Source organism: Phyllostomus hastatus, unplaced genomic scaffold, assembly GCF_019186645.2.
Source record: "Phyllostomus hastatus isolate PE091 unplaced genomic scaffold, TTU_PhHast_1.1 phas_scaffold_1066, whole genome shotgun sequence".
Lineage (NCBI taxonomy): Eukaryota > Metazoa > Chordata > Mammalia > Chiroptera > Phyllostomidae > Phyllostomus > Phyllostomus hastatus.
Genome location: NW_025334004.1, coordinates 10005175 through 10027369, shown reverse-complemented (window position 1 = coordinate 10027369; position 22195 = coordinate 10005175). Strand labels below are relative to the sequence as shown.

The window sequence follows — 22195 nt, the reverse complement described above, 5'->3', positions numbered from 1 at the left end:
AGCTCACTTTCACTCTTGCTTTTTGACTTGGTTATATTGTACTGTAATGAGCATTCATTTGTTCTGCAATGAGCATTCATTAATTATTTGTGTCTATAGCTTCCTGAATTTTAATGTATTCAGGTAAATTGAACAGGGGGAATATTGCTCCATGGACCCCAAAGGGATCTTGGCACCATGGTCACACTTCTCATTTTCACCCTTAAGAAAACATTTTGGGGGAAGAGGGAAATGATTAAGAAGATGGGATGGATTTTCCAAGTCCTTTTCTTGTGTCTTTAAGCCAGTTCCAGGCCAATAGTCAATGTATGGGAATATCAAGCCCCCAGGAAACTGAGTAAGGGGTTACCCTACCTCCTGTTTCCTGATAAGTACATATTAGTGTTATATTCAACAGTAAAGCAACAATAACAACAAACCAGAAAAGAAACGGTGAGAATGTGGGGGAAAGGGAGAGAAGCCTGTGTGGATGGCATCAGTGGAATGAAGGAGAAAGGAACAGAGAGGCAGAGTTTGCTTGAGACCCTACCCTCCTGCTGTCCAGCCGCTCCTGTCTGGTGAGAAAGGAAGTGAGAGGGTGTTCAGGGGAGAAAAGAAGCAGATAAGTGGGACAGTGTTGGAGAGGTAGAGAAGAGTCGACTGTTTCAAGAGCCAGGAAGCTGTCCTAGAGCAAAGCTGTGGTCAAGTGAAGCCGAGAGGCGGCCTCTGGGGCCTGACTTTGCAGTCCAGGCTGAGGTGCAGGGCCCCAGAGGGGAAGTGTCCACGTCGAGAGGTCTGCAGTCGCCTGCTGAGTTCCACATGCACTGAAACTAGGGGCCCGCTTCTGCTCAGCTCCGTGGGCACCTGAACAATTTCAGGGGGGAAATTATAAATGCAGGAGGAAATTTTGATGTGTGTATGTATAATTTTCTAGGGGGCTGAGGTTCTTAGAATGAAAACTTGTCATATTATAAAGGATATATGTACATATGATTTTTAAATAACATTTTTATATTTATATAATATTATGTTATAATATTGGATTGGCCAATTATTGAAGATCTTCTGCCAGAAGTTTGGCCAGACTTAGAAAGGCAAGTGGCCCTAAGCCAATGGAAATCACAGAAATGAATGGGAAGAACTTGTAGAGTCTAAAGAGAAATCTATAAGAAACAAAGCTTTTAACTGGCAAGTCATGGTATGGACTTCAAGGAGATTGAAAGGTAGAAAGTGTCAGATGAGGAAGACATTGTGTACACACAAAACCAACAACCTCAAACCAGTTGACCCAGCATTGGTCTCAGGACCCACGTCCAACAGCTAGTGGAGGGAGGTGAAAAAGCAAGAGTCCCAGAGGAAGACAACCCTCGCTCCAGAGAAAACTCCAGGAGGCAAAGCCCCTTCATTGCTCACAGAGGACACCCAACTTCCACCCTCTCAAGCAAAGTCTGCAGACTGACCAGGAGAGAAAGCTCAGATTTCTTAACCAGTTACCAAGAACAGCATAGCTCACAGAGGGCCAGCCCTTGGGGCCCAGGACTGCTGGACAGACAAGCCTGAGTGAAGAAGGCCAGGGCAGCCCCAATTAAAGGGCCACTGAGCATGTTTATGAGATGCAAGACAGGGCAGTGGTTCTTAAACTAGGTGTGAAGGACCCTGGTCCTAGGTGGTCTACGGCTAAAGAAGTCTCTTTTACATATGTAGATAGAATGAGCTCTGTTTCTTAAAAGTCATTTATTTCTAGCCCTGGCTGGTGTGGTTCAGTGGATTGAGTGCCGGCCTGTGAACCAACGTGTCACTGGTTTGATTCCCAGTCGGGTCACATGCCTGGGTTGCAGGCCAGGTCCCCAGTAGGGGGTATGCAAGAGGCAACCACACATTGATGTTCCTCTCCCTGTCTTTCTCCTTCCCCTCCCCTCTGTCTAAAAATAAAAATGAAATAAATAAAATAAAATATTTTAAAAATAAAATAAAAGTCACTTATTTCTCATGATAAAATTTATATATTTTGTATCAGAAAAATTAAAAGAAAAGTCATCCATAACCTCACCTCCATATATTTAGATATATTTCCTTCTAGACTCTTTTGTAGTAAATAGGCTGATCAATGTACTTATAAATATAATTAGATACACTTATTAATAATAGCTAATTATCAATAATAATTTAATAATATATCAATAATAACAGTGTACAATAGTTATTGGTTTTATCTATGTCTGTATATAAACTGCATACTTATTTAATATATCAATATTTCAGAGTATTAAAAAAAACCGGTTGCCCTGCAGCTGCACCCCATGACTAACAGCAAAAAACACTGTCATTTTCTCAAATTCTGCCTCTTCTGTCCTTCTGTTCCTGACCTTCAAGTATCTATTCATTTATTTGTATGACATTTTCTGGGTACCTATACTGTGCCAGGTAATGGGGGTCCAATGGGGCCCAAGACGTAGTCTGGGCCCCTGGGGGCTCTCTGTCTTATAGCGGAGAGAGACAATAGAATGCACCACAGAGTGATGCAAGTTGGAGTAGCAAGGAGTGGAGGAGGGGAAATGAGAGGGAGAGGAGATAAGCTGGGAAAGCTACCCAGAGAGAGGCTCTCTGACCTGAGTCCTGAGGAAGGGAGAGAGGGAGGGCAGTCCCAGCATGGGGAACAAAATGTGCAGAGGTGTGGAGGTGTGAAAGTGGAACAATAAGGCCCATTAATAGCAACTGTAAATACAAGGTCTATGCCCAAAAAGTCCAGCCATTGTTAATATAATGAGAATGGTTTGTGTGACATTGATGTAACCTGGCAGCCAAGGAAACTGGATTGGAATGCACATGAAGAATGACAACTTCACTGTACTAATCAGTGGGGGTGGTAGATGCCATTGAATGAGATGTGTATTATGTGGCTGCCACATTCAAAATGACTGCGCAAGTAGAGCAATGGATCTGCATCAAATATTGTGTTAAGCTTGAACATTCCTCTGTGGAAACTATTCGGATGATTCAGAAGGCTTTAAGGGATGATGCAATGAGTGCAGTGCAAATAAAAGTGTGGCACAAACGCTTCAAAGATGGCGAAGAATCTGTTGAAAGTGATCCACGTTCTGGAAGGCCTGCAACAAGCAGAACACCTGAGAATGTTGAATGTGTATGGGCTGCAATCAACAAAGATCAGTGACTAACAGTATGAGAACTAGAAGCTGATCTGGGGATTCCAAAAACTACTGTGTCTGAGGTTTTGATGCAGGCTCTTGGCCTGAAATGTGTGGTGGCAGCAGAAGGAACATCGTGCTGCAGTTGCTAATGACTTGATTCAAACCACTACCAGTGAACTAGATTTCCTCAAAAAGGTCATCACTGGAGATGAATCATGGGTCTGTGGCTATGATCTAGAAACAAAGGCCCAGTCATCCCAATGGAAGTCGCCTGGGTCTCCAGGCCTGGAGAAGGTGGGCAAAGTCACAGCAAGACCAAGACTATGTTAACTGTGGTTTTTGACTGAGAAGGTGTTGTCCACTGTGAGTACGCCCTACCAGGCCAAACAATTAATAAGGAGTTCTACCTCAATCTTCTTCACCAATTAAGAGATGTACTACATCAAAAATGGCTGTAGCTATGGGCAACTGGTGACTGGCAGCTTCATTATGACAATGCTCCCGATCATGCATCATGTTTCATGCAGAAGTTTTTGGTGAAACATCAAATCACCCAGGTGACTCAGCCCCCCTCTAGCTCAGATTTGGCACCCTGTGGCTTCTGGCTTTTCCCAAAACTAAAACCACCTCTGAAAGGGAAGACGTTTCAGACTATCAATGAGATTCAGGATAATACAACAGGGCAACTGATAACAATTCCAACAAAGGATTTTGCAGAATGTTTTGAATAGTGGAAGGGATGCTGTGAGAATTATGTGAAGTCCTACACAGGTCTTTAAAGGGGACTGAGGTGCCATTGCCCCATGTACAATGTTTCCTGTATCTTCTTCAATAAATGTCTCTATTTTTCATAGTACATGGCTGGATACTTTATGGACAGACATATGTTTCAAGCACAGAGTGGTTGGTGGGGAGGGAGGAACAGAGAAAGAAGATGGTAAAGAAGGGTAGGAAAATAGTACAGGGGTACTTAGGGATTAAAACCTACTACAAAGATTCATTGAGGGGGTTTAAACAGGCAAAGGACATGCTAGTTTGTGCTTTAGAAAGATTATTCTGGTGGAGAATAGATTGGAGGGATAAAGTCTCCAGGCAGGAAGATAATTTAGGAGGCTGATCCAGGAATCCAGAGAAGAAATGATGGGGCTTGAATTAGGACATGGGTCAGTGGGGATGGAGAGAAGAGAATGCAATCAAAGCAGCAGAAATCATATGTGTTGGACATGGGGACTGGATCCGGGTGATGAGGGAGATGGAGGAAGAGAGGATGATCCAGGCTTTTAGCTTAGGCCATTGGAAGGTCGATGGCTGGTAGTACCCTGCACCAAGATGAAGACTATCAGAACTAGTTTATAGATTTTAGTTTTGGAAATGCTGAGTTTTAAATATCTAGCCAGTAGCTGGAGATATGTACCTGGAACTTACGAGAGAAAACCCAAACTGTATAGCACATACAATTATACATAGTACATGATTCTTGATAATGATGATATACCATGATGTAACTGGTTTATGTATTTATTACACTTTATATTGTTATTTTTTCTCCTTACAAAAATTGCTATACAACAGTATGCCATGTTAAGCCAGCAGCAGCCTCATATACCTGTGCTGACCACATCTCTTGACTGCATCGTTTTCTCTTGTGCTTGATTTGATCTTGTGTTGTTTTGTGCAGCAACATGCTGTACAGGTTTGTAGCCTGGGAGCAATGGGCTCTACCATACAACCTAGGTATGTGGTGCGCTACACCATCTAGGTCTGTGTAAGCGCACTCCATGAAATTGCTTACCTAAGGATGTATCTTTCCTATTGAACAGCACATGACTATAATGCAAGTAGAATCTAATAAAGAGTCCAGAAACAAATTCAAATGAGGATGTAATATAAATAAAAATAACATTTTATTTAGAGGGGAAAGATGAATTACTTAATATATAGTGCTGGCAGAACAGACTATCCAACTGGAAAAAAACATGGTTACACTTCTACCCCACATCATATGTAAAAATAAATGCCAGATGGATTAAAAGTCTAAATATGAAATATAAAAATATTAGAAACAAATATAAGGGATCATTTATAAAATAATAAGTAAAGAAGACCATCTGAAGCAAAAAATTAACCCTAGATACCTTAAGGGTCACAACCTAAACATAATAGTCATACATCACCCCTTAAGAATGAACATATTTTTGAATAGCAAAAGGTACTATAGACAAAGTCAAAAGATAAATGATAGACTAAATACTTAAAATATAGATGACAAAGGACAAATGTTGCTAATGTACCATAGCTCCTGCAAACCAATTTTATAAAAGACAATCCAATTAGAATTTGACAAAGCATATCAACAGACACTTGCAGAAAAAAAAACTGTAAGTCATCAGCAATAAGAAAAGATTCTCAACCTCAGTTCTATTCAAGGAAATACAAATTAGGACAATTAAAAAGCATAGCATTTTGATCTATTAGATTGGCAAAAATAAAAAAGACTGGTGAGACCATCATTATGGGTGTGGAATATGAATTTATACAGCCTCTCTGGAAAGTATTCTAATATTATGTATTAAAAAATGTACAAATCCTTCAATCCAGCAATACCGCTTTTTGTAATCCATCCTACAGAAAGAATTATAGCAGTACATGAAGAAGTGCACTTAAGGAAATTTATTGTGCCATGGCTTTGTAGGGGCAAAAAGATGACTCTCACCTGAAGGAAAACAAGAACTTAACATGAAATTCCATCAGTAGAGGAGAGTTGGTATATTATGATGCTATGGAGTATTACACAACTTTTTAAAAGAATGAGTTAGATGCACATGTACTGACCGAGAGGAATGTTTAGATCAATGGACTGATTTAGTTCTTAAATGTCCACTTGAGGGATGTGTTTACTTAAGCAACAGAGGAAATAATTCAAGTTTGATCTGTTACATATGGAGTGACCTATGGAAATCTGAGTTAATTGGCACCATCTTTCTGATTTATTTCTGTGATGTGTTAGCATTCCTCACAGTGCGGCCCCTCAAGCAACCATCCAGCTGATCCATCTCTTCACTGGGCTCATGGGCTCAAGATGTTAGTGGTTCTATTTATTTTATTTTTATTGTTTAAAGATTTTACTTATTTATTTTTAGAGGGGGGGAAGGGAGGAAGAGAGAGAAACATCTATGTGAGAGAAACATTGATCAGTTGCTTCTCCTATGCCCCCAGCTGGGGACCTGGCCTGCAACCCTAGCATGTGATCTGACTGGGAATTGAGCCAGCAAATGTTAGGTTCACAGGCTGGTGCTCAATTCACTGAGCCATACCAGCCCGGGCAAGATGCTAGTGGTTTTAGATTCTAATAATAGAGGAATGGCTTCTATTGGACCAACCCTTTCACAGCTAGCACCATGAACTCTGGACAAAAACAAACGAGTGCCTAGAGTACTAGAGGGTAACAAAAAGCAGGCATTGGAGGTGAGGCAGGCACTGGAGGGGAGTGAACAGCGCTGGGTTTCTCCATTTTATAGCTTTTTGACAGATAGCAGGCCCTGGTTCGTGCCCTGTGAGGCAGCTGAAGTTCAGACAGATCACACACAGTCCAACTGTCTGGAAGGATCAGTGGATACAGCAGCTGGAAAGTGAGGAGAGTCATCACAGAAAGGAGAGAGCAAGAAAGCAAACTGTGCCCAAACTTCTTCTGTCTCTCTCTCTTTTAAATTTAGCCAGTGGTCCTAATTACTACATAAGGACCCCTCTGATTCCATGGAATAGTTACCAAAATGATATTAGTTGGTTTAAGAGATGATTTTAGACAGAACATGGACATGCACCAGAAGTGGAATATATATAAAAATGGAAATGACTATTTTCCCTTTTAATTCACTTAAAATAACATGTATTAAGACAACACTTGATATAAAAATTATAACATTGTCTTGTGGGTGTTTATATCATGAATATATAGATGTTATATGTATAACTGTAACACAAAGTAAAGGGATAGGAAAGAGTAAGTGGCTCTAAAAATATAAGAAATATAAAAATTTCTTATATTTTTATGAAAAGCAATAAAACATTAACTCTAGACTCCAACAAATTAAGAATATATAATTCTTAGAACAAGCACTAAAAATTAACTCAAAAAATGTATAGCTAAATAGCCAATCAATAAATTAAAATGGAATTCTTACATTAAAGCAAGTGGTCAGGAAAAGATGAATAGAGGAGAAAAATACGGAGAGGATAAACAACAAACAAATGGTGAGATGGTAGGCCTAACTCTGAGCATATTAATACTCATATTAAGTATAAATAGACTAAATGCCCCAAATTGAAAGGGAGAGATTGTCAAAATTGATAAAGAGAAAGATCTTACTATGTGTTATCTACCTTGGAGATATAGGTGAAGTATTAAGATGCAGATAAATTGAAAGTAAGTGATTGGAAAAATTATGCCATGTGAACAGTAAGCATAAGAATAATGGATGGCTGGTCAGATCAAGTAAATGTGAAGACAAAGAGCCCTGGCTGGTGTGGCTCTGGTGGCTGGGCATTGTCGGGCAAAGCAAAAGTTCTCCAGTTTGATTCCAGGTCAGGGCATATACCTAACTTTTGGGTTCAGTCTTGGGTCTGGGCATATATGAGACAACTGATTGATCTTTCTTACATTGATGTTTCTCTCTCTCTCCTTCTTCCTCCCTCACCCTCCCTCTAAAAATAAAAAATTACCATAAATAAAACAATAAAAGTATTTACACAGTATTTACTAGAGGTAAAAGGCTCATCAGAAAGTCATAGCAATCTAAATGTGTATATGCCTAGTAATGCCTAGTAACAGAGATTCAAAAACATGATAGAAAAAGTGTCAGAATTAAAGAGAGAGTTAGATAATTCTACAGTCACAGTTGGAGATTTGTACACACATCTCTCAGCAATTGATAGGACTGGACAAAAATTAGCAAAGCTCAGAAGAGCACCGCTAGTCATCTGAGCTAATTAGCAGTGTGCCCAACAACTGCAGAATGCATGCTATTTTATTGTTCAGATAGATCATAACTGGACCATAAAACAAGCCGCCATAAATTAAAATATTTTAAATCATATCAAATCTAAATTCTGACCATAATGGAAGTCAGTAACAAGGTATCTCTAAAAAAAAAACAACCCACCATATTTGAAGATGAACTCACTTTTAAATAAGCCATGGCTCAAAGATGAAATGAGAGTACATTAGAAAAATATTATGAACTAAATTATAATGAAAACACAACCTACTGAATTTGGGAGATGCAGCTAAAGCATCCAATTAAGGGGAAGTTAGAGCTTTCAATGTTTATATTAGAAAAGATGAAATGAATAAAATCAATCACCAAAGTTTGAACCTTAGGGAGCTAAACAAGAGCAAAGTGAACCCAAAGTAAGGAGAAGGAAGTAATAAAGAGCTCAAACCAACGAAATAGAGAACAAGCAATAGAAAAATTAACAAAACCAAAAGCAGCTTCTTTGGAAAGTTCAATAAAATTGACAAACATCTACTTAGACTGAGAGAGAGAGAGAGAAGACACAAATTGCCAATAACAGAAATAAAAGAGAGGCTATCATTACAGATCCTACAGACATTACAAGTATAATAGGAAATATTATGAATAAGTTCATATTAATAAATTTTAAAAACTTAGTTGAAGTGGGCAAATTCTGTGAAGAATACAATTGGCCAATAGTAGCACAAGATGAAATACAAAATTTGAATAACCTGAATATTGATACAATTAAAATTGTTAGCAAAACTTTTACACAAAGAAAAGCTTAGGCTTAGATTGATTTGATGGTTAATTCTATCAAACATTTAAGAAAGAAATAAGACCAATGTTTCTCTAATAGAAAATGGAGCAGGAAGCACTTTCAAATTTGATGAGACCAGATTAATCCTGATACCAAAAACTAATAAAGGCATTATAAAGAAGACAATTACAGACCAATATTCCCACAAGTGCAGATGCAAAAATCCTTAAGAAGGTATTAGTAAATTAGCAAAATATATAAGTGGGGCTTATCCTACACATATTCAAGTTCATTTTAACCTTCTGGGAGCTTGTGGTAGATTTATGGGAAACAACTACAAAATTAAAGCAACATATCAAGGAAAGAATTTTCTGCACTTGCTGTTTTTTACTGGTAGACAAAAAAAAATAGGTGATCAGACATAGCTGAGAAACATTAGACTAGGAGGCAGGACCATAATTTCTAATCCTGGTTCTGTTCCTAACTCAGTGTATGGTGTCCAAAAGGTCATTTTGCTGTCTTGGCCTTAGTTTCTACATGTGTCCACTGATGATGACCTTTTAGGGTGTTTTCCAACTTTAACATTCTGAGAGTCAATGAGACTAAGTCCTAAAATTTCTATCACAGCTGGCTAGACTTTCTGCTTCAGCACCTCAGAAGGCGGAAGTAGAAAATGTGCAAGATATGCTTTCATGCACAAATGAAGGCACCATCTGCATGCAGCTTGAGGTGCCGAGGACTCAGTGGTGACCCTCTGCCTGCAGGCACCCAGGTGTCCTCCGAAGCACTTTTAATTAACTCCTTGAAGTCACCCATTATGCCACTGTACAATGGAGAGGCCCTGGACATTGGGCTCGCTCTGAGCTGGGTTTGAATCCCAGTTTGCTACCGGTTAAATGACCATGGAAAATTTATCTAACATCTCTGAATCTCAACTTTTTCACCCAGGAAGTGATGGTGACACCTATGATAAAAACTGACATAATACCTATGATTCAGAATCATTGTGAGGATTAACTGAGATAGCATAAGAAAGTTCACGGATAACAGATGGTGCTCAATAAATGTTAGCATCCATTCTCATATCAGGAGAGAATTAGGCTTGGCTACATACAGCAGAACAAGTAATTATGACTCAGACAAGACAGAGATGTATTTATTTCATGTAAAAGAATTCAGAGATGGAAACCTGCAGCTTAACTGGGGGCTCCATGGTCAGTAGGGAATCAGACTGTCCATCTTCCTGCTCTACAGTCTTTAGTGTGTGGCCTTTGTTCACACAGTCCCCTCATAATCGAAGAGGGCTATTGAATCTCCAGCCATTTCATTCATGTTCCAGTCAGGAACAGAGGCAGGTGGTGGAGGGAGGAAGAGAGAAGGGTATATTCCAGCAGAGTTAAGCCTCCTATAAAGAACCTTTCTTGATGCCCCATCCAATGACTTCCATTTACATCTTTGTTGCAAGAGATGCTGGGGAATGGAGTCTTTTGGCTGAGTATATTGATGCCCCCAGTAAATTGGAATTTTGTTACTCAGAAGCATGGGGACAAGAGATATTAGATGTGCGACCAGTAATCTCTGCAGCGCTCCATTTTCTGGTTACAAAGGTTACATGTGGGTTGGGGAATCGTGGAACTAGAACAGAATAGTTGGGCTGGCCTCTGAATCACAATGCATGACAAGAGGCAGCTCGTGTGTAACAAATGGATTTAAATTCAAAATTTAGCTTTGACTTCAAAATGAAGTGACCTTGGGTCCAGTGGATTACCTCATTGAAGCCTCAGTTTATCTGTAAAATGGGATGATAATACTCCTACCTCACAGGTTTGATGTAAAGACTCAAGAAACCTGAGTAAGTGACAGCACTCTGAGCAGAGCTGGCCACACAGTTGATGCTCAATGTTTGTGCCTGTGAACTTGATTCAGGGCCTGGAGATGGGCACTGCCATTGCTCCACATGGTCCTAGGAGGGGCCTTTGGGCTGCGGTAGAACCTTCATGTGGACTGGTCATTTTGGTGAGTAGGGAAGGAAGCCTCACTCTTGCAAGACGGCTAGGCTTCATCTGCAAAGCTACCTGTTCCTGAAAAGCTACAGGTCCCCAAATAGCCTGCTCTGGGTTTTAGTATGATTCCCCACTGGGGTGGACTGAAACTGTCCTGAGCCGATAGAAAAAGCAGCAGTCTTTATAAATCCAGGGTGTTTGCAAGGCAAAACCAGACACCTAGAATCCTGGAACTCCTTTCCCTCTGCCACCTGTGATGGGCCACCAGCCCATCCCCTGTGGCCCACTCTTCACCCACTCCATCCTGTCTATGTGAACACATGGATTCTCCTGATCTCCTGATCAAAGCAAAGAAGAAGGCCCTCAGGTGAAGGTTGTTGGTCCTTGGCCAGACTAGGTGTCACCTGCATACCAGTGTCTATCTGTAAAAAAAGAGCAGGTTGAACTTGATGATTTAAAAACAAACAGCTAATGCTTGTTGGACATCTACTATGTGCCGGCCTTAGTGCTAGGCACTGCAGATGCACTGGTGAAAGATGCTGATTGTCTTATGGGACACTGACAGGGAGGTGGGCAGAGGTGGGGATGCTGGGGGAACTCTGAGGGAGGCCCTTTCCTGATGCTCATGTTTCATGAGGGGAAGGTACTCCTGGCAGAGCAGGGGGAACTCTTAGGTGACAGAGAGCTATTGTCCTGCTTACCTGCAATGGGAGGTGAAGCCAGCACAGGCCAGTGGTGATTTGTGTGTACCTTCAGATCACAGCGGGGTCTGCTTCAAGCACTTACTACCTACTGTAGTGGGCAGGAGCGTGGACTCAGGAGCCAGACCATCTGGGTTTAAAACTCAGCTCTGCAACTTACTAGCTGTGTGTCCTTGAGCAAGTTAATTAACTTTGGTGTCTGTAAAATGTGTATGCTATTTGTACCTTCCTCATAGGATAGTCAAGAAAATTAAGATGAATTAAGAACAACCACGATGGCATGCTCCTCCACCTCTACCTTTTATCCTAGCAAGTGAGGTCTTTATAACTAGGAAACAGTGTCTGGTCCCCAGGCCTGAGAGATTATGAAATAATGTCTTGAAGATGTGAAAAGCAGGGATTTCTCCCCCTTCCTCACCCCTCTGTCCCTTGGATGACATGTGTTCATCTCTCTGGCCTTTCCTGTTCACCAAGCCAACAAGACCATTGGGCAGCAGCCTGGTCCAGGTTTTCCATCCTGCCTAGCACCCATCCTCGGGCCATCTGGTGCTGGAGGGATTGAGTGCAGACCCTGTCCCAAGAGCCAGGCACAGGGGCAGAGCAGGGTCCTTCAGAGGGGCAGTCACCCTCCCTTCCACGTTCTGTGAAAACCACCCAATGGAGATGTAGAGACAGACACCACTTCCCCTAACCCCACCTGCTCTGCAAAGAGACGGGGTGGGACTGCCAGTGTCAAGGACAAGTTATGCCATTTCCCTAAGGGAATGTTGGCCTCTGAATACCCTTCCTGGCCAGATTCCAGAGGTCAGTGTGGTGTGGCAGTGGGAGCGTTCAGGGTTTGGACAGGTGGTCCAGCCCCAGGACCTTACCCACAGCTAGCAGACACCCTGTAACAGTCCTAACAAGTATTTGCATGGAATGAACAGAAGTATGCTTTGGTTTCAAAGTTGTCCAGACTCTCTTGGAAGCAGAAAAGGGTCTTCACTCCCTAACATCTGGAGCTAGAAGGAGGACCATGAATTTGGACGGTGAGGTGGGGAGTGTGTGATCAGGGGAGACAACCTCAAATACATGAATATACCCTCAGTACATTCATCTATATTCTGACAAGGAATATAGACCTGCCAGGCCCACAGGCTGCCAAAGAGAGGGAGAGAGGGTGCGGGAGAGGGTAGAGTCTGGAAGACCAGTGTTCGAGCACAGTTCTCCAAGTGGAGCATTGCACACAGTCCTAGTGTTTTCTGAGCTGGAATGCCTTCTGTACACATAAGGAAACAAGATTTTGGAGTTTATAGCTTGCTCCAAGTCCCAAAGTGGGCTTGGAGAGGATTTAGAGGGCTGATGTAAGAGTTCAGGGCCCCTGTCTTTCCATTCAGATCTGTGTCCCTGTCCCAACTGCCTTGCTCACCACCCACTCCATCTCTTTGTCTTCCAGCAGCCCAGGTTCTGCTGTTCCAGGTTGCACTCCCGGATGTTACTGGTGACCTCCGTGACCTATTGCTTCCATATCAAATTTTATTCTCCCTGACCACCCTGCTGTGATCTACCCTCTTGCCTTCTTCTCAAAACCCTCCTTCCTTGGCTTCCTGGTTTTTCTGGCCTGCCTCTTGTCCCACCTCTCCAGTTACTCAGCAATCCTTTGCAGACTCTTCTTTCCATGGCCCCTGAGCATGGCCCTTCCCCGTGGTCCTGCCTTTGAGGCCAGGTGCTTGCTCTCTATTCCCTCTTCCTCATTCACTCGTGCAGCTTTAATTCCAAGGGTGACATCCCAGACAGGACATTAAGCCCTGTTTCTCTCTTCCACAATGACATAGCGCCCAGGATATCCCAGGGGTACCTCAAACTCAACATTTCCAATTTTTAGCTCACCATTTTCCTTACTTGGATGGCTTTTATTATGTATAACCTATTTTTTGACATCTTATTTTCCCCTCCTCCAAGCTTAGAGTTCCGAGATTTTCAGCATCTGAAAATTCCAAGCTATCTTAAATTTAAGGATTTCCTGGCCACATTCATTCATTCACTCATTCAAATGCTTTGAGCATACTCCCTGTGTCACAGTTGGCTCTGAGTGCTGGAGGTTCTACGGTGAAAAAGGCAGGCTTGGATCCTGCCTCTGAGGGGCTTAGGGTTGAATGGAGGAGACATAAATTTAAATAAGTGCCCAAAAATATCTATGCAATTTTTACTAAATAACAATATAGGGCTGTGAAAGTATACAATGGGTGTGTGTATGTGTGTCTAACCTGGTCTGGAGGGCAGAGAAGTCCTAAATGTAAGGTGTAGGTGTAAGGCACAGGTGGCAAACACAAGGCCCACAGGCTGCATCCAGCCCTCCACCTTGTTTTATCCCACCTGGCACTTTGTTTCTACCTGGCGGCAGCACCAAGCTCTTGCTTAACTGTTAAGGGTAGTTACAGTTATACAGTCCTAAAGTTACATTCAGCCTTTTGAAGGCAACTGTGAAGCTGATGTGGCCTCGCCCTGCCTCCTCCCTGAAAATGAGTTTGACACCCCTAGTGTAAGGTATCGTGGATGGCAAGCTTATCTCCCCTTTTGGAATTCAGGACTGTGGTAGGCAGAGTAACACCCTCCCCCCAACCCCAAAGATGCCTACGTCCTAACTCTTAGAACCTGTGCATATGTTATGTTACTTGGCAAAAGAGAATTACAGTTGTAGATGATATTAAAGTTGCTAGTCAGCTGACCTTAAACAGGGAGATTTTCCTGGACTCTCTGGGCGGGATCAGTGTGATTGCTAGGATCCTTAAAAGTGGAAGAGGGAGGCAGATGAGAATTGGAGAGAGATGCAACAACCCAGAAGCAGGGTCAGAGAGATGTTATGTTGCTGGCTTGGAAGATGACGGAGGCCATGAGCCACTGTGTGCTGTCTCTAGAAGTTGAAAAGGACAAGGAAATGGGTTCTCTTCTAGAGCCTCCAGAAAGGAACCCAACCCTGCTGACCCTTGATTTCAGCCCAGGGCCACTCGTGTTGGAACTTCTGAAATGCAGAACCATAAGTTAATAAATTTGTGTTCTTTTAAGCCATTTTGTTATGGCAACAGAAGAAAATGAATTTTCAGCCTCAACACTGGCATTTCCAGTCGTAAATCCATTTATTTCCACCTTTGCCTAACCCTATGCTTCCCTCATCTCTGCTCTCTGGATCCATCTTCTTGGACCCTGCGTTGCTGAGGATCCCAAAGGACAGCGCTACTCATATCAGTTACCAGAGCAGGCAAAGGAAGGAGGACAAGAAGCTGGCAGGTGAGTGCAAGAGTTAAGTGAGAGCTCTATCTCCGGACTCGTATGGAACCTCGGGAGCGTTTTCTCCCCACGGGAGTCTGAGCAAGATACAGTATTTGGAGTATTTCACATGTTTCTTTAGCTCTAACATGAAGATCGTGATGAGGGCTACCTCAAGTGCATCAGACTTAAAAAGATAACTGCATTATGTGTTCATCATGTGAGATGATCGTTAATGTTCGTGTGCCACCAGGAGACCAAGTCCAAGGAGTTACTGAAGGGTAGTCAAGGGCAACGTCTGGCACCCAGGGCCAGGTGCCAGGGAAGGTACTTCTTCCCCTTCCTGCCCCCACCCCCTTCCTGCCGGGGCAGCGACTCAGGGAGAAAGCCCCAGGGGATGGGGAGAAGGCTCGGCCAGCTGTGCTCATAAACCCCCAACCAGCCCCAGGTCACAGGGGTCTGACATGCCGCTCAACTTTCTTCCTCCCTCCCCTCTCAACACCCTCTCCACTTCGGGCTGCCTTTCGTGGCGACAAGACCAGGCTGGTTTCGTGGGGAGTGGGAGCACGTGGAGTGAAGCCCCCAGCCTGTTCCCTACCCCGAGCGACGGTGGAAGGGTGTGGGGGGAGCGGAGGCTGTGCGGGGAGCTGGCTGGCAGGCGGGACAGGGGTTCTCACTTCCCCTCCGCAACGGCTAGGGGTGCAGGTGCCGCGGGGCTGAGCCCCGCAGGCGCAGGCGGGGCCGGCCCTGTGGACACGCCCTCTCGGCGAGTCCTCGCAGCCTGCAGGGAGGAAGCGTCAGAGCCGCGGCTAGTCCTGCGCGGAGCCGGTGTCCCCTCCGGCCCGCGCCCAGGGACGCCGCCGGCCCCCTGCTCCGTGCACCAGGCCCCACGCGCGCAGCGAGCCAGGTGTGAGAGTTGCCCCCCGCGGCATGGCAGCCTCAGGTGCGTAGGCAGGGCGCCTGGCCCATCTGGGATCCTCCCAGATGGCGTGCTCCTTCCTCTCTCCGGGCGCTCTCTGGACCCTTGCAGCCCTCTGAGCGCCCTCCCGCTCACAACGCTGTCGGCCTTCTTCGTGAGGGATCTGTTCTCTTTCTGTTCTTTCCCCCAGTTCTCGGTGGCAAAGCTCCCCCACTTCGACTTCCCCAGATTCTCCTTCCCAGCCTGTTGCGCGGTTCTCTGCAGCCCCTGCCTGACCGTCCTCTGTCCTCGCCTTCTAAATTTCTTTTCCCCTTCTATTTCTAGCCCTCGGAGCCTCTGAGGGTCGTTTCTCCTGCTCTTCCAACTCTGTGAACCCAGAGTCTGAGTTGAAAGTAGCCAGAGCCAACTTGTCTGCGCGGGCGAAACGCTTCTCAGACCGATAGGGGGCGCTCAGAGAGTCCTACGTTGGCACTAGAAGATCCAAGGCGACCCTTGGGCCACCTTCCCAAGCCCACTTCCTCTGCCCATCCTGGCTTTGTTTTTCGCCTGGAATTTCGGTAGGAATGTAGGAACTTCATTCCTTTCGCTTTACTTTTCCTATGTCTTTTGCACCACTTTGGGGAGTGGGGGAGAGGTGGAGGCCACTGGGTTTCTACCTATCAAAAGGTATGGAGGCTTTTCTGATTAGTCTTTGGGTTCACTTCTTGGTTCCTGGGGTGTGCACACTTCAGTTCACTCCCTCACTGAGATCCAGGACGAATCACATAATGATGATCATAGAGGAAACTGATGAACACTCACTGTGCACGCTGAGGGATGATGCGCACCTTAAATACGGTCTCAGCGGTGATCAGGACACGCCTGGTCTCTGCTCTTCAGGAGTTTATAGTCTTGCGAAGGAAAGCATAAGTGACCAAAGAATTACTAGATGCAGATATTACAGTTGCCATGTTTACAGTTTGCAAGTGTTTTTACCTGTGTTTTCCCTTCCCATCTTAGGACGTTTTAGTAGAGATAACACATGAAAACAGGATGTAAAAGCCTCTTGAAGAATAAATTCTAGCTGGCTGGGAGAAAGTACTGACTGTTCTTGGTGAATGCAGGCAGATGCTATATCCCCTGAGGTCTAGCCTTCTAAAGGTGCTTCAAAGGCAGGGGTAGAAAAAAAAGGCCAATGGTGACAGTTCTATTAGATTTGGGGATACGGGCTTCCTCCTTAAGGAGAGTGGAAAGGTAGTTAAAGTTAGCCTCATGGTGCCCTAGTTGGGCTCTGGAGGTTGGAAGAGGCTGCATGGTGAATGAGGAGCCCTTGGTGATAGCAGGTTCACAGTTCACACATCCCATCTGAAAGCTGAGGCAGTTATCTAGAGGGAATTCACTCACACAACAAATCCTTACTGCATGACCACTGTGTCTAGACCCTGTTCTAGGTGTCAGGTATATATTCAGTAAACAAAACAGACGTAAGTGATGTCCCCATGGAGTTTACGGGGCAGTGGGGGAAGGCAGGCAACACACTGAATAAGGAGCATAGATATGAGAAGTGCATGGAAAAGCAATAGACTGAGGGAGTGGGGGTTCTGGGCGGTGGGGGGCAAAGGTGGAAAATTGGGACAACTGTAATAGGATAATTAATAAAGTGTAATAACAATAAAACTGAATGAAAGAAAAGTAAAAAGAAATAAGAAAAAGAAAAACAATAGAGAGGGGTAAAGGAGGTTAGTTAGGGTTATAATTTTAAATGAGGCAGCTAGGTTAGGCCTCATGGAGAAAGGGACATATGAGCAATAACCTGAAGTTTGGGGGTGGGGGAGGGCAACATTTAGGAGAGGAGGGCTCCAGGTAGAAGAAGAGTAAATGGGTGTATGTGGTGTATTTAAGGAGGTGTCCAGAATAGGTGGGTAACTGGGGAGAAGTAGGAGATGAAGTGAGTGAAACTTCTACCTCCTTCTGTGGCTGGGAACGTGCTCTGGGCAGTTATGTCTAGGAAACAGAAGGTGGGGGGTGGTCCGATGAGGCAGAGGAAGCCCTCCTTTAGTGTCCTGAGTGCATCTTTAAGTGGGTGTGGACAAAGGGGCTAGAGGGCTAGATGGTGTGGTCTCATCAGATGGGGACTCAGACCCAGTGGCCAAATCTGGGGCATGTGGGCTCTGCAGTGGCTTCCGTAGACATCTCCAACGGTGAGATCTGTCAGCATCCTCTGTGGTGAGATGCCGCTCAGGGTGCTGCAAGTGGGAGTTGCATCTCTGGGGTCCCTGGGGCTCCCTGAGATCTGGAGATACAATGAACCATGGTGGCATGTCATGGTGGTGACAGTATCTCTTGCCAAGATGCTGTGGGCTCTGGAGTCATCCAGGCCACTCTTCCATGTGGTCTTCTCCTCCTCATCCTCCTTCTTCTTTTAAACAGCTTTATTGACATATAATTCACATACAATACAGTTCACCCATTTCAAGTGTACAGGTCAGTGGTTTTTAGTATCTTCACACATATGTACAATTATCACTATAGTCAATTTCATAACATTTTCATCACCTCAAAAAGAAACTTTGTCTGCTTCGGCTATCATCCCCTTATTCCCTCTTCCTCCCCACCCCTGAGTTCTACTCTCTGTCTCCATAGATTTCCCTACTCTGCACTTTCATATAAGTGGGATATATAGTATGTGGTCTTTTGTGACTGGCTTTCTTCACATAGCATAATAATTTCAATAATAAGATTCACCCAAGTTTAACAGCTATCATCATTCTTCTTATGGCTGAATCATGTGGTCTCCTTAAATTCCCTTCTACTGAAGGGTAATAATCATTTGTCTTTTGCTTTTGAAAGGCATATTTGCCTGTTGAAATCAAGGAGAATCTTGGTTCCTGTCCTTGAAGGAACTTGAGAAGCAAAATAAAATGGAGTAGAATTAGCCTATCCCGGAATATTCTCTAGGCCTCTGATGGCATCTCTTGTATTTACACATGAGAGAGAGGAGACGGAGGCCATTCATAACTTTCCCAAGTGGCCAAGTCTGGTTGGTGAAAACTAGAATGACTTTCTCTATATGTCAGCCTCATACCCTCGAAGAAAGTTCTCATGAGTATCTCTTATCTCCAGATCCTTCTACTATCCTTGTACTTTCAGGGGAATAGGGTTTGAAAGGACCTTTACTTGTTCATGATCTTAACTTCCATCTGATCCTTGAGGTCCCTCAATGTTCCTAACAAGCCTCAAAACTTGAAATTTCTGGAAACTCCTCACATGAACTGTTTGCAGATCTCTTCCTATCCTGGTCACCTTCCCTTTGCTGCATCCCTTTTCAGTATGGTGCGGGTTCAAACACAGGGCCCCTGGACAGATGAGTTGTATGCCAGTGTCACCTACAGATTAAAGAAATGGTCTGGGCTGGGTAGCTTGAGAAGCACTTCCTCTTTGTTCTCTTCTCAGCAGGATTCTGAATCTTTCAAAGGAACCTCTCTCTCTGTCAGTGTGTTTCTTGCCATCATCATCACTTTCTATTGCCACCAGCCAGCCCCTGCTCTACTGTTACCCATTCCTGTTTCCTCCTATAGCCAAACTCTCTATACCCATTCCTTCCTCCTATAGCCAAACCTTCTATACCCATTCCTTTCTCCTTCAAGAGCCTCCTTTAAGCTCTACAAAGACCCTTCTTCATTGCTGTCTGGGATTGATGAACTCCTTGTTGGTTCATGTATTTCATTTCTTTTAATAAACAAACATCCAAAAATGAGAGAATTGATTTGGCACATGTGAAAAAATGACTTATGGCTAGAGGAAGATTTTTGACAAAAGGGGTGTCCCCTACATAAGACAGAGTTGCTGACAAAGCATTTAGTCCTGTGTCATTGCCCAGCATGTTATGGAGGGACTTTAACTTCAACTTTGGACTTTCTTACAACTTTCCCAGCTTTCAGTTTCAGCAGCAGAGCAGAGTTCAGGAAGTTGATAGGTTTCATTGTCCTCACTTATGTTGAGGCAAAATTTGCTTCGATTTAGTGTACTGGTCTGAAGTCACACTCCAGATGGGTGGTGGCCAAGTGGGTTGTGATGCCAACTGGGCTGAGGTGCTAACCACTTCCTTCTCAGGTACTGTTGCTCAAAGAGCAGTTGGATTTAACACTAGAACCCCTGGAATGAGACATTTTAAATGCATTTTTCATATTTCAATTTTATATTTAAACTTTTATTTTAGAAGTTTTACATTTCTAGAAAAACTGTGAAGACAGGAGAGAATTCCGTATACTCCACATTCCATGTCTCCTATTATTAACATTTAAACTTCCCTCAATGACTAGAGGTCTGTACTGAACAACAGGTTTTGTGATGTCTGTTAACAGGAAAGCAAGGAGTGGCGAGGCAGGACCCATGGTGAACTGAATGCTTACTCCCTCAATGTCTCAGAACCCGTCAGTCTTCAAAATGCTGTTTTGCTTTTCGGTCACTGTCTCCTCATAGACGTGGCATACATCGCTCGTGGCCTTGTGGTCGGGGCCATGTAAAGTCGCTGGTTTCCTGCTAGGTCAGTCACTGCTCCAGGACACACACTGCCTTCTTAAGGGCGCTTCTTATGCTCTAGGAAGTCTCTTCTTCCCTTCCTCGCCATTGCTTGTCAACCCATTGAAGACCTTGTCGATGGCTTCTTCCTCACTAATGTATGGGACCACACCCTTTCTGAGATCTTATTCTTCTTCTAATCCATTTAGTCCTAGCTTTGTGACTAATTACTGAGTGTGAATTTATCTTCACAACTGAAGTGGGGTTTTTTTTTCATCTTTAAAGGAGGTATTGAGCCAAATGATCCCCCAAAACCCTTTCTAACTCAGTATTTCTCTGAAGCTTTTGATGGTTTCTGGCATGTATGCTTTACTAGAAGAAGAAGGCCCACATCACGGACCATGTGTGGTGAGGGACACCTGACGGATGGTACTGCGTAGGCATTAATTCAACCACGGTTACTGTTTGTATTAATGCACTGTGTATAATAATGTGATGATAATGATAGCAGGTGCCAATTGCTGAGGGATTACTACATGCCAAACACGTTGCTTAGCACTTTACATAAAATTCTGATTTAATTCTCACTGATAAATATTTCTGTTGTATTTCCATTTGCAAATGAGTAAACTGAGGTTTAGAATATTTAAGTAACTTGCCCAAGGTTGCACAGCTAATACTTCACAGAGCCAAGGTACTAACTCCGGCTGCCTGATTTCAGACCTGTGCTCGTCACCACTGCATTGGGGGAAGAGCCAGGTTCTGGGGCCAGGCTCTCTGAGTTCAGATTCTGACTCTGCCACTATGGATCTTGGGTAAGCTGCTTAACCACCACTTCTGCTTTATCATCTTTAAAATGGGGCCGATGGTAGTGCCCACCTTAGAAGGTCCCTATGATGATTGCTTCCCCCTAGTTTACTAGGCAACGGGCTTGGGAGAGTGTCTGGAGCATACAGAAATGCTTGCTGTTATGACAACAATGGTGACCATCATCATCACTATCATCTCTGTCCTGTGTTGTGCCAGCTGTGGGGGGAAGAGTATGCCTGCAGAAGCAATAGCTAATGTAAACATTGGAAATGGCTTTGTATATTTAGGCAAAAACCGAGAGTCTGGTAAGGTTGTAACACCAATTGTAAGTGAGGGAAGAGGTCAGGCAGGTATGCTGGAGGCAGATCTTGGAAGATTGTGGGTGCCTGGCTCCTTGTCTGGTTGGTATATCTTGCAGGTCAGGGCTTAGAAGGAGCAGGTGTGTTAACACACTTCTGTGTCTTGTTTCTTGCTTAGGGGTGTTCCGAAGGTGTGACATCCTCCTCTTCTATAGCTCAGATGCTGAGGAATGGTGCCAGTATCTCCAGGACCTTTTCCTGGCCAGCCGGCAGGTCCGCACCCAGAAGACGCTGACTTACAGGCTGGGCCCCGAGACCTCCTTCTCGGCTGAAGACTTGACCTTCTTTCTCAGCCCACGCTGCATCGTGGTGCTGCTGTCTACAGAGCTGGTGCAGTGCTTCAGCCAGCCGGCCCTGCTGCCCCTGCTGCAGAGAGCCTTCCACCCTCCGCACCGCATGGTCCGGCTGCTCTGCGGGGTGCGGGACAGCAAGGAGTTCCTGGACTTCTTTCCAGATTGGGCACACTGGCAGGAGTTCACGTGTGACGACGAGCCTGAGACTTATGTGGCAGTCGTGAAGAAGGCCATTTCTGAAGGTAAGGATCTCTTCTGAGGTAAAGATGAACAAGCCCTAGAAAAATGACTGATGAAGGCCCAGGCATTCCAGGTGAGACACTGTCACTTTAACACTAGTCATTTATATTACAAAATGGGCATGCATCTCACTATGCTAAGAGCCCCAGTCATATCTGTGGATGTAGAGCAGTGCATTCCTGGGATGGAATAACGAGAAGATAGGTCTGCAATGCGGGAGAGGG

At 44.1% G+C, this 22195-nt stretch overlaps 1 protein-coding gene across 2 annotated transcripts in view; it reads left to right on the top strand.

Annotated features, from left to right (window-relative positions):
- The window catches only part of PIK3AP1 (phosphoinositide-3-kinase adaptor protein 1), a 150080-nt gene that overhangs the window by 39107 nt on the left and 88778 nt on the right, over nucleotides 1–22195 (top strand). The window contains exons 3-4 of one of the 2 annotated variants that reach the window (XM_045854501.1): nucleotides 14811–14871; nucleotides 21557–21973. In XM_045854501.1, coding sequence (XP_045710457.1) covers nucleotides 14811–14871; nucleotides 21557–21973 — 478 coding nt within the window. Of the gene's footprint in view, nucleotides 1–14810; nucleotides 14872–15624; nucleotides 15794–21556; nucleotides 21974–22195 lie in introns of those variants that run through there. The other variant, XM_045854502.1, reaches the window with a different exon arrangement.